This window comes from Gracilinanus agilis, chromosome 2 (genome assembly GCF_016433145.1).
Source record: "Gracilinanus agilis isolate LMUSP501 chromosome 2, AgileGrace, whole genome shotgun sequence".
Taxonomy (NCBI): Eukaryota; Metazoa; Chordata; class Mammalia; order Didelphimorphia; family Didelphidae; genus Gracilinanus; species Gracilinanus agilis.
In genome coordinates, this window is record NC_058131.1 from 261,012,349 (window position 1) to 261,024,605 (window position 12,257).

Here is a 12,257-nt window from a genome sequence, read left to right on the forward strand (position 1 = left end):
AGGGTTTTTCTGAGAACCAAAGAAAATAATGGATGTATAAAACACTAAATAATAATTTATTTTTATAAAGATGTGTTTTATAAAGAATTTTATTCATAATAGCACTATGAGGTATGTAGTAGAAATATTATTTTCCCCATTTTACAGATGAAGAAATTAAGTACTGTGAAGTGGTTTTCCTAGGTTCACAAAACTCATAAATATCAGCACAGTAATTTAACCCATCTCTCCTGACTTCAAGTCTGATGGATGCTTATTATTGTTATATCCATTTGCATCTCTTTGCTTTTGCACAGAGTATACACTCATGCTTGGTATTCACTCTCTTCTCAGCTTACTTCTAAGAATCTGTAAATTCCTTTAAATCTCTTTTAAAAGATATTTTATTTTCCCAATTACATGTAATAACAAGTTTCAACCTATATTTTCCAAAATTATAAAATCCAAATTGTCACTCTCCCTCCATTCTCTCCCCAAGTTGGCAGGCAACTTGATCAGAGTTATATTTGTATTATCATGCAAAACATACTTCCATATTATTGTAATATATGTAACATACATTGTTGAGTATATGAATACTCATATAAAAACAAAACCCCAAAAAAGAAACTCAAATAAACTAAAGTAAAAAATGTTAAGCTTTGATCTGCAGTCTGATTCCACCAATTCTTTTCCTGGAGGTGGATAGCATTCTTTTTCATAAGTCCTTCAGAATTGTCCTGCATCATTGCATAGCTTAGAGTAGGTAAGTCTTTCACAAATGATCATCTTACAATATCACTGTTACTTTGTATGATGTTCCCGGGTTCTGCTTATTTCACTCTGCATCAGTTCATTTAGGTCTTACCAGCCTTTTCTGAAATCATCCTGCTTATCATTTCTTATAGTACAATAATATGCCATCACTATCATATACCACAATTTGTTCAGCCATCCTTCAATTGATGGACATCCCCTCAGTTTTCAATTCTTTGCCACCACAGAGAGAGCTGCTATAAATATTTTTGTACAATTAGGTCCTTCTTTATCTCTTTGGGATACAGACCTAGTAGTGGTACTGCAGGATCAAAGGGTGTACTTAGTTTTAAAGCCCTTTGGATATAGTTCCAAATTACCCTCCAGATTGGTTGGATCAGCTCACAACTCTACCAACAATGCATTGGTGTCTGAATTTTGCCACATTCCCTCCAACATTTATTACTTTCCTTTACTAATATATTGGTCAATCTGATAAATGTGAGGTGGTACATCAGAGTTGTTTTAATTTGAATTTCTCTAATTAAGAGTGATATAGAAAAATTTTCATATAATTATTGATAGCTTTGATTTCTTCATTTGAAAACTACTTGTTTATATCCTTTGACCATTTGTCAATTGGGGAATGATGTAGTCTTATAAATTTAATTCAATTCTCTGTATATATAGGAAATGAGACCTATATCAGAGAAGTTGCCTTAAAATTTTCCCCCAAGTTTGTAGTTTCCCTTCTAATAATTATCTTGGTTTTATTTGTACAAAATGTTTTAATTTGATGTAATCAAAATTATTCATTCTATATCTCATAATGTTCTCTGCCTCTCATTTGGTTATAAATTCTTCCCTTCTTCATTGATTTAAAGGTTAACTATTCTATGTTCCCCCAAATTTACTTGTGGTATCACCATTTATGTCTAAATCATTTACCCATTTTGACCTTATTTTGATATAGGGAATTTCTTTAAATCTTAACTCAGAATCCAGCTGCTATGCAATCCCTTCTCCAACTCTACCACAACCACCACTATCTTATATATGTATCTTCTCAAATGACTTTCCATTTAATTGTCTGCGTATGCAATATAATATCCTAGAAGATTATAAACTCCCCAATAGCAGGGAATGTTGGGGGGGGGGTATTTTTGTCTTTATGTCCCTACATCCCTATTTTCTCCTCTCTTCAAAATCTTCCAAAGGAAAAATTCATTATTTGATGAAGCTATGGGAAAGGAACAGGCAAGATTTTACAAATGATACTCTTTTGTAGACAACATCATTACTGTCACACAATTGACTGAAAGAAGTTAAGATTCTACTGTGGATGTTTACTGCTTACAAAAATTTTCATAATTCAGTACAGCAAAATATTGCCTTAAAGGCTTTCCTCCAACAAAATGTCTCACATGCATCTGTCAAAATCATCAAGGTTCAGTGAAATGTGTGACAAAAGAGTGAACTTTGTTTAATGACCCTTTGATTATGCATGTCAATTGAGGCATAAAAAGGAAATATATCATCACCAAAGGGGTTTGCCACCGTTATAGTTGAGATACAGCTCAGAGTCCAAATAGAAGTGGGATCCCTCTAGATGCTAGGCTCCTCCAGATGTGTCTTTTTGCATATATCATTTACTGATTATACCGAGGCCTGGAACTCTGTGGAGGCTCTGAAATGGGAACCACAATTACTCAAAAGAGTTTATTTAGCCTTACTATCCACATGAAAAAAAACTAAATGGAGGAAGAATACAAATCATCTAGACTTACATAGGGTTCACTGGTCAAGTCAAATGAGTATACACATATCTTCTACAGATTTTGCACATAAAAATAATAATCAACACTTATATAACACTTACTAAGAACCAGGCACTGTGTTTTATAGGTAGAAAATGAAATTGAATGTTAGGAAATGCGCTGGCTTGCCTATGGGAAGTGACAAGAGTTTTGAATGACCCCAAACTTCTCCCTGAAATAAGGACCCATCTATTTAACATCAGTGCTGCATGGCTGTGGAAAACACAGTCTCTGAAGAGGTTAAAGGTTATCCCAAATGGTAGAAGGTACTAGGCTGAAACACAGTGCTGAAAAAAAAAGAATTACACAAGAAAACTGGAAGGAAGAAAGGAAGGAAACTTTCAAAAACATCTGTATAAAACAGAAAAAAGTAGGTGGACAGGTTATATAGGGAAGATAAATAATAAATAGACAACCAATGAGTACTACTTCTAAATATTCAATGGCACAAGATGACCATCTCTAGTCAGTTGGGTGGACTCCATCATGGAGAATTTATTGAAAGACATAGACAAGAACTTCACATGGTGAGAAGACTGTTTATTCATCTGTGCTCTTGGAGAAAGAACCCATAATAATGAGATGACAAATGCATTAAAGTATTCCCAGTGTCTAGGTCAGTGCCTTTCCTCCAGAAGCTACTTAATAAATGTAGATTGAATTGATGATTTGAAGTACAGCAACCTTCATTTGTAAAGGGTGATGTCATGTAGTGGTGGAAGAGAGACAGGAAGAATGATATGCATTCTTCCCTTCAGTACTCCATCTCTTCTGAACTTTCTGCTCCCAGCATAGTGTTTTTGTTTGTGTCTGTCATTAATTCCCAACACCTCTCACATCCCAGGCACTTGGGCTTCCCAAACCTAAACAATCTCATTCTTTAAGAGCAAGTAGTCTATCACAACTCAGCCGCTCCACCTAGTATAGTAGGCTTCCATGGCAGATTTGGCAGCACTGATCCATGGAAATGGAGGTAGATGGCAATAGGGGCAAGGTTTCCCCTCCTTCTACTATTGCTTCTGTTACTTCTTCCACCTCAGTGGTGCAGTGTAGCAGACCTGAATTAGGAAGCTGCGTCTGTTGCTTCTGACCACTAATGCTATAAGCTAAAAGAGAGTGGAATTATCCAGAGCCAAAAGATGTGATGTAAAGCAGCCTTCCTGTAATATTGCCACTATCAGTGGTATCAGAAATGATTAATAACCATATGGAAAGTCCCAGGAAAAGTGATGAAGGAAAAAAGTCCCAGTTGTAAACTCCATCCCATTAATACCTCTTATGTATTTGAAAGAATCTCCCTTATCTATTTCTACTACTAGCATAGCAATGACAGACACTTTCCTAAAGTCAAATTACTTTACTTTAAAGCCAAGAAAGTTTTATGCCAGAAAAAAAATTCTCATCAGATATGTAAGAATGTAGGCTATAAACTCTTTAAAATCTGTGTGTGTGTGCCTGTCTCTCTCTCCCTTTCTCTTTCCTCTCTTTTTCTCTCTTTTCTCTCTCCCTAGATCCTTTTTCTCCTCTCCTTTTTCCTCTTTTCTTTTTCTTCTCTCTCCTTTCTTATCCATTCATCTCCTTCCTTTTTTCCTTTCTTCTATCCTGCAACAATTAAAAAGAAGTTTTTAACATCTGCTTTAAGACAATTTTCCTAACAAAATAAAATATGCTAAATTCAATTTTTAAACAAACATGTTTAATCAAGTTCTGTATATTTTCTGTTTCAGCTTTCTCCAATAGTTCTCTAGAGGACCATGTTTATTAGTATGTTTCTTTTCTAACTACCATGTACTTACAGAAGAGTCCTACAAACCTCTGACAGCCAGGGCCCTTTGAACTTTGGCACAAATGTGCCAAAGAGAAAAGGAAGGGTTCAGAGGGTATCTAGATCATAGCCGTCACTGGCTTTATGACAGGGTCATCACATAAACACTTCAGAGTTCTCTTTGCCCAAGATCTTACAGAATGGTCTAGCATATAAGACTTTCCCATGGGCATACCCAGTGGAACTCTACTAAACACCAAAGCCCTGAATCCATACTGCTCTGTTAATATAGAGATCTCATGCAACTGCCTCTCACTTTTCCCCAGACTATCAGTTCTGCCTAATCCAAAATTTCTGCTTCTCCTGTCTTTGCTTCCAAGTAATAATAGCTAATAGTAGCTGGCATTTATAATATGCTTGCTGTGTGCTAGGCACTATGCTAAGCTCTTTGCAATTATTATCTCATTTGATCCTCACAACTACCTTGAGAAGAGGATGATATTATCATCCCCATTTTATAGGTGAAGAAACTGAAGCAAGTTACTTGCCCAGGGTCACATAGCTAATAAATATCTGAGGCCAGATTTAAACTCAGGTCTTCTTGGCTCCAGGCCCAGCACTGTGAAGAAATTTCTATCTACAACAGGGCTTTTAGCAGTCACTATTGCCTTCCTGTTCCCATATTTCAAATGCCCAACTCTTTGATTTGGGGAGCAATAAGGACTTCTTCACATTCTAATAGTGAAGAGTTCTCTGTCTACTTTGAAATTCTGGAATCACAGAAAGAAACAATAGTTAAAAGAATAGTAGCCTCCTTTTTGCCATTGTCATTTTTATTCTGCCTACAATGTATCAGTTTATTGAACTTTGGGGCTTTAAAATTAGAAACAAGTCTAATTATTACATATTGGTTTTCACAAAAGTAGTTTATACTATGTTGTCTCAATTTTTCTTTTTTTTTTTTCAAGAGAGGGAATAGTAATTCCTTTTCATTAGGAATTTTCTTTTTCTTTGGAAAGACATCTGAGCATGCATGCATTACACATCAGGTCTCTCATCTACCTATTTTACAATCCAAAGAAAATTCACATCCATGTAATCATCTAGTATGGGGACCCCTGTTGGACACTGAGGAAAATCAGGCCTCCAAAAAGGGAAATTCTTTCACTGAATAAAAACTCAGAAAAATATTAGGAGGTTGTACATAAAAGTGGAGGGACTGGACATTGGGGCTCAGCTTGTCACAACCAGGCTGGGTGATTTTATTTCTCTGAACTTTAGTTTCCTCATATGTGAAACAGAGCTAACGGCACTGATATTGTCTGCTTCTCACGGTTTTTATGCAGACGGCCCCTTGCAAACCATAAGGCACTAAAAACTGTGAGCTGGCATCATCATCTTGACTGCCATTATTATCACTGTGAAGATGTCACTATCCAGAACCAATAAACTCAGTATAGAGGGCTATTTATAATATTGTTTCACCTATGTATACATAGCAATTTTAATCCTTTAAAACTCATATCCATAACCTCATTTAATTCTCACAAATCTGGTAATCACAGAGTAGGCATTATTTTGTCCTTTTTACAGAAGAAACATTCTCAGAGAAGTTGGGACCCATGTAAGATCACTCAGAGTGATGCAGAAAGAATGTTACGTTCATTATTCAACAAAGATTTATTTAATGTGCTTGCCACTCGAGTCTTGCAAGGACTTAGGGGAAAGGAGGTTTCCGACCTATAGCTTTACCCATGTGAGAAACTCTAACTATAGAAACTCCCTCCAGTGATATAAATCAGTACTTCTCTGTAACATAGAAATTGTCTGAGGGCACTGAGAAGTCCAGAGATTTTCCCAGGGTCACACAGCCAATATATATATATATCAGAGTCAGGACCTGAACCTGGGTCTTCTTTACTACACTTTTGGCCTTGTTGCTTCTGAGTCTCCAAAAACACAAAGGTTATAAAATGGTACCCCAAGTAGTTTCCAGTCTAGAGTGACTGGAGCATCATCCACTTTAAGGTAATACTAACATCTTTGAGAATAAGTGTAATATAAGGTGTAGAGAGTGACAGGGTGAGAGGAGTGAGCCAGACCAAGTACCCAAAGAACACGTGAAGAGGAAGAGACCACAGTCCTTTTTTTCTCACTTATAGTCAAAGTCACTTTATACTATTCATCTCAATCTCAGAATAGGAAAATCTCGACCTAATGTTGTAGTTGCAGTAGTAGTAATAATAGTAATAGTAGTCGTAGTAATTTTCTTTAAGGTTTGCAAAGCACTTTCTTCCCAACAACTTTGAGGGAAATAGTGCAGATATTATTATCTTGGTGTTACACATTAGAAGACTAAGGCTCAGAGAAAACTCTCTGACAGTCTCAAAATTATTTCAGCCAAAGATTCAGTCATAGATTTAGAGTCAGAAGGACCTGAGAGGTATTCTAGTCTTCCCTCCTCATTTCACAGCTGAAGGAACCAGAGAAATTAAGTGACTTGCCCAAAGTCACACAGATTAAAAGGGCATAGTCGATATTTGAACTTAAGTCTCAGACTGCAAATCTAATGTTCTTTCTACCACATTGCCCTAATGTCCCTTTCTTTCCCCTATTAAATATTCCATCTCACTGAAATGTGAGGCTCCCCCTTGATCTAGCCAGATATATAAGTACAACACAGTTGGAGGAATCTGTGCTTCTAACCAATTGCCCAACTTTGCCTATCACCGCCATGATTTCCTGCTCTGTTGCTCTTGCCCAACTCTGGAGGGAATCAGTCTGTGATACTCTCAGGCTGGCTAGATTTGACTTTTTTATCTCTCTGATTAAATGAATGAAGGAGGCTGTGTGCCACTGGCAGCAAGCAGCGTGACTCCCCAGTGTTCCCAAAAGCTGAGATTTGAACAGAACAGCTCTGCTGAAGCTTTTTTTCTGTTTTCTAAAATGGCAAACCATGTCCGAGACACAGCCAGAGACAAGCACCTGCAAGGAACACCAGGGTCAAGAGAGGGAGGAAGGCTCAGGGTTTCATGCTGAGATGACATCCAGGAATATTCTGGGACCTAACTCCTTATAATAAAGCAACATTGCTAGAATGGCATGGTACTCAAACAAAAATCTGTAGAGCTAGGTTCTAGGTGGCACAAGGAAAAGAGCACTGGGTCTGGAATCAAGAAATTCTGAGTTCAGTATAATCTCAGGTACTTATTAGCTGTGTGACCCTAGGCAAGTCACTTAACCTCTGCCTGCTTCAGTTTCCTATCTATAAAATGGAGATTATAATAATTAAAACAATAATAATACTTAACCTACATGATTGTTGTAAGAATGAAATGTTTCGACATCTGTAAAATGTTTTACAAACCTTAAAGCTCTTTATAAATTCTATCTATTATTATTTTTGTTTGAAGTTAGATGGCACAGTGGATATAGTTCTGAGCCTGAAGTCAAAAAGACTCATCTTCCTGAGTTCAAATCAGGCCTCAGACACTTACTAGTGGTGTTACCTTAAGCAAGTCACTTATTTGCTTCAATTTTGTAAACTATAAAATGAACTGGATAATGAAATGGCAAATCACTCCAGTATCTTTAACAAGAAAACCCCAAACGAGGTCATAAAAAGTCAAACACAATTGAATAACAACATTATCATTATTATACTGTCACTAATTTTCTGTGTGACATTGGAAAAATCATTTAATATCTTTGGGTTTCAGTTTCCTCATCTATGAAATCATGGAGTTGAACTAGATAATTCCCAAGTTCCCTTTCAGATCTAATATTCTGATTTTCAAAAATGTGCAGATGCTGGCTTTTTGGTTTTTTCCCTTTTTACTATAGTGCTCAACACATTCAGTGTCTTTAATACCTATTTTCTGACTAGCCACATGAAGGCAGGTGTATACAGTAGAAAGAAAGATCCCAGATTTTAAAGATGGAAACATTGGGCCCAAGTGATATCTCTGACACTTGCTATCTGTGTGACCTTGACAAGTCACTTAATCTCACTTAACCTCAGTTTCTTTATCTGTAAAATGAGGGAGTTGGACTAGATGACTCTCTTTCATCTCTAGACTCTCTATAAATTATAGGAGCCTTTGCTCCTATATAAAATTCACAAAATCTCAGAGTTGGAAGGAACCCAGAAGGCTGTCTTGTCCAACCCATAGCTAAATAAGAATAGCTTCTCCAGTATTCCCAACTGACCTTCCAATAGCTCCCTTCAAGACCTGCAAAAAAAGAGACCTTATTAATTCAAAGAGCATTGCCTACTTTTTGGAAAATTCTGACCATTGGGAAGTCTTTCCTTTGAAGTCCATGTTTTGTTTTGTTTTGAGGGCTGGATCTAGGAGAGATAATTAATTCTCATTTGTCAGACAGGAAAAGGAGATTCAGAGAGAAGTGATTTACCCAGGATTATACTCATTTATACTTAGAACTTGATAATAGAGCTGGCACTGATTCTGGAGAGCTGGACTCTGTCATTCTTTAACTTCCATCCATTGGTCCTAGCTGTGCCCTTTGATCAATTCTGCCAACGTTTATTAAGCTCCTACTATGTGTAAATCAGTCAATAAGTAAAGGTACATTCAACCTAGATTTAGAAAGCCCTTAATAAATGTTTCTTGAGTTGAATGTACCTATGCTAGATGCCAGGAATACAAAGGCAAAAATAAAATCACCCCTGCCATCAAGATGCCTACATTCTCCTAGGAGTATAGAATACAATATGTCATAGGAAAATAAATGCAACAATTTAAGGAGGAAGAAGATAGAATTAACATCCGAGGGGCAAGGGAGGGTTTTATGGAGGGAATCTTGTCATATCTGAACCTTAAAGGAAGATAAAGGTTTTTAGAAATAGAGATGAATTGGAATACAACCAGGTATAGGGAACAGCTAATGCAAATACACAGAGATAGGAGAAGAAAACTAAGTTCAAGGAGCAATTAAAAGTATAATATGACTAAAATAAAATGCATGAAAGGAGTAACCTGAGATTATACTCAAAGGGCAATTTGGAGTCAGATTGTGGGAGGCCTTGAGTATCAAACCAATGGGTTTAATGTTTCATCCTAGAAGAAATGGGAACCAATGAAGATTTTTGAGTAGTAATCATTTCCTCTCTGCCATGTGACCCTTATTCACCAGAACTTTTCTCTCTAAGGTAAACACTCCTAGTTCTTTCAAATGAAACTATAATGGCATAGTCTTTAGTTCCCCCTCTCCATCCTGGCAAATACACCCTGAATGTATTCCAGTTTGTCCATGCCCTTCATAAAATGTGGCAATTATAGTATCAGTGGGGTATGAGAAAAAAGTACTAGAAGGGGAGTCAGGAACCTAAGATCTCAGTGCCAGCGTGGCTACTAAGTACTAAGTAAAATCCTGGGCAAGTCACTTCTCTCTGAACCCATTTCCTCGCTTCACAATTGAGGGTTTGGACTTCATTATCTCTCTTAGGTTCAGCCCATGAAACAAAACAAAATGTAAACAAAGTGTGCGATTATAAATTCTGCTTTATACAGCATCACATTCTCTCTGTTCCAGGTACTTATGTGATGACAGTGACAGCCAATGATGCTGATGACAGTACCACTGCCAATGGCATGGTGAGGTACCGCATTGTGACTCAGACCCCTCAGAGCCCATCTCAGAATATGTTCACAATTAACAGTGAAACGGGAGATATTGTCACTGTTGCAGCTGGACTGGACCGAGAGGTAAGATGAAGTGAGTGGGTTGATATCTCTGATGACAGTGGCCCCCATTTGACAACATTAACTTTATTATTGCAGAGAATTGCAAGATGTTCCCTGCCTAAGAGAAGCCCTGATTCTTGTCTTTCTTTGTGTCTTCCTATTCAGTCACACAGTCTACTTCGTGGCACATAAAAAATAAAATCTATGTTGTCCTATTTAGATTTTGCATTTTCGAAATAGTCAGGAAAATTGGCTCTAGGAAGTCTGTATCTCATGCCTCTGAGTCCAAGTGAAATGTCATGAGGAGAGCCTCCTATGTGGTGGATTTACCATACAGCACATTAATGAACTCCCCTGCAGTTGTCTATCTGTATGTCATTTTCCATCTGCTCGTCACAAGAAGAGCCACAACACTACCATTTGCACATGCTAAATGGGATCCTTCCTTTAAGAGGCTGGCTCCCCTTTGCCTTTCCAGACCAGAGAGACCCCAGCCCTGCAAGGCTCTGTCTCTTGGGTCTTTGGTCCAGAACCACTGCCTTTCTGAACATAAACTCTTGTTTATGTCTCTCGGGGGCTGAATGCAAACTCTTCCTCAGAAGTGGGAGATCTCAAAACATGACACTATTCCTGGGCATTGAACTTTATGCTTTTCCATTTGCTTTCACAACCATTATCTCCTATAATCCTCGTGGCACCCTACAATTCTCATAGAAGCCCTCATACTACCCAGGTACTCGTTATTAAACTGTGGTCTGAATAGAAACACTATTGGGTAACAGATAGCATGCTGGGTTGGGAAGCAGGAAGATTCAGGTCCAAAATCTACTTCTGACACTGAAGAGCTAGGTGACCTCTCTGAGCCTAGGACAACTCCATAGCATTTATGTACTACCGGTTGGAATCTGTGTTAATGATATTAGTTCTTATACTGGGATTTTTCTATGCTGATGCAATCATAAGCCTTTGGAGTATGAATATGAGGCATCCAAGTGGCACAATATAGTACACAGAGCACTGGGTCTAAAGTCAGGCAGTGTTTAGCCATTTTCAGTTGTGTCCCATTCTCTGTGGTCCCACTTGGGGTTTTCTTGGCAAGGATACTACAGTGGTTTGCCATTTCCTTCTCCAGTTCATTTTACAGATGAAGAAACTGAGGCAAACAGGGCTAAGTGATTTGCTCAGTGTCACACAGCTAGTGTCTGAGATCAGATTTGAATTCATGAAGATGAGTTTTCCTGATTTCAACTTCTGTATTCTATCAACTATGCCACCTAGCTGCCCCAGAGTCAGGAAGATGTGAGTTCAAATCCAGCCTCAAAAATGCACTAGCTGTGTGACCCTGGGCAAGTCACTTAACTCCTGTCTGTCTCAATTTCCTCATTGTAAAATGGGGGCATTAATAGCACCTAACTCCAACAGTTGTGACAAGAATGAAATGATAATAAAATGATAACAAAATTGTAAAGTACTTAGCAAAGTACCTGGTACATAATAAGCATTATATAAATGTTAACTATTGTTACAGTTTGGGCAGCTGGGTGGCACAATGAATAGAGTACTAGAACCAGAGTCAGGAGGACTTATCTTCCTGAATTCTAATCTGGCCTCAGACACTTACTAGTCGTGTATCCCTGGGCAAGTCACTTAACCTTGTTTGCCTCGGTTTCCTAATCTATAAAATAATCTGGAGAAGGAAATGGCAAGCCACTTAGGTGTCTTTGCCAAGAAAGCCCCTAATGGGGACACAAAGAGTGAGACATGATGGAAAACAACTAAAGAAATTATTATAATTGTTATTAAAGAAAATATGTATAGGTATCATTAATTAATTATATTGATCATATATTTTCCTCCAGTTTTCAAAGAAGCTGTATTAGTTTATTTCTCTAATAATAATTGTTTACAAAGTGATTCATTTTTAAAGACCATAAATTAATCCCAAAATGTTATTTCTTTTAAAGGAAAAAATATTTCTCTACATTCAGAAAAAATTGATAAAGGTTATACTCAGATTTCATACAATTCCATTTCAGAGAATAAGTAGCCCATATCCAGAGAGATAAAGTAATAACTCACATTTCTATAGCCTTTTACAACTGACAAAACACTTTTGTGGTGACAACTGTGTATGATGGGTAGTAGGAGAGTAGGTTCTATTTGTGTGACCTTGAGCAAATCATTTAATCTCTATTTGGCTCTGTTTTCTCCTTTGTAAAATGGGGATAATATCAA

General features: G+C 37.3%; 1 protein-coding gene across 1 annotated transcript in view; it reads left to right on the forward strand.

Moving 5' to 3' along the window:
* CDH4 (cadherin 4) overlaps positions 1 to 12,257 on the forward strand; it is a 464,726-nt gene that overhangs the window by 256,969 nt on the left and 195,500 nt on the right. Inside the window, exon 8 of the mRNA XM_044659642.1 lies at positions 9,871 to 10,043. Coding sequence (XP_044515577.1) covers positions 9,871 to 10,043 — 173 coding nt within the window. The remainder of the gene's footprint in view (positions 1 to 9,870; positions 10,044 to 12,257) is intronic.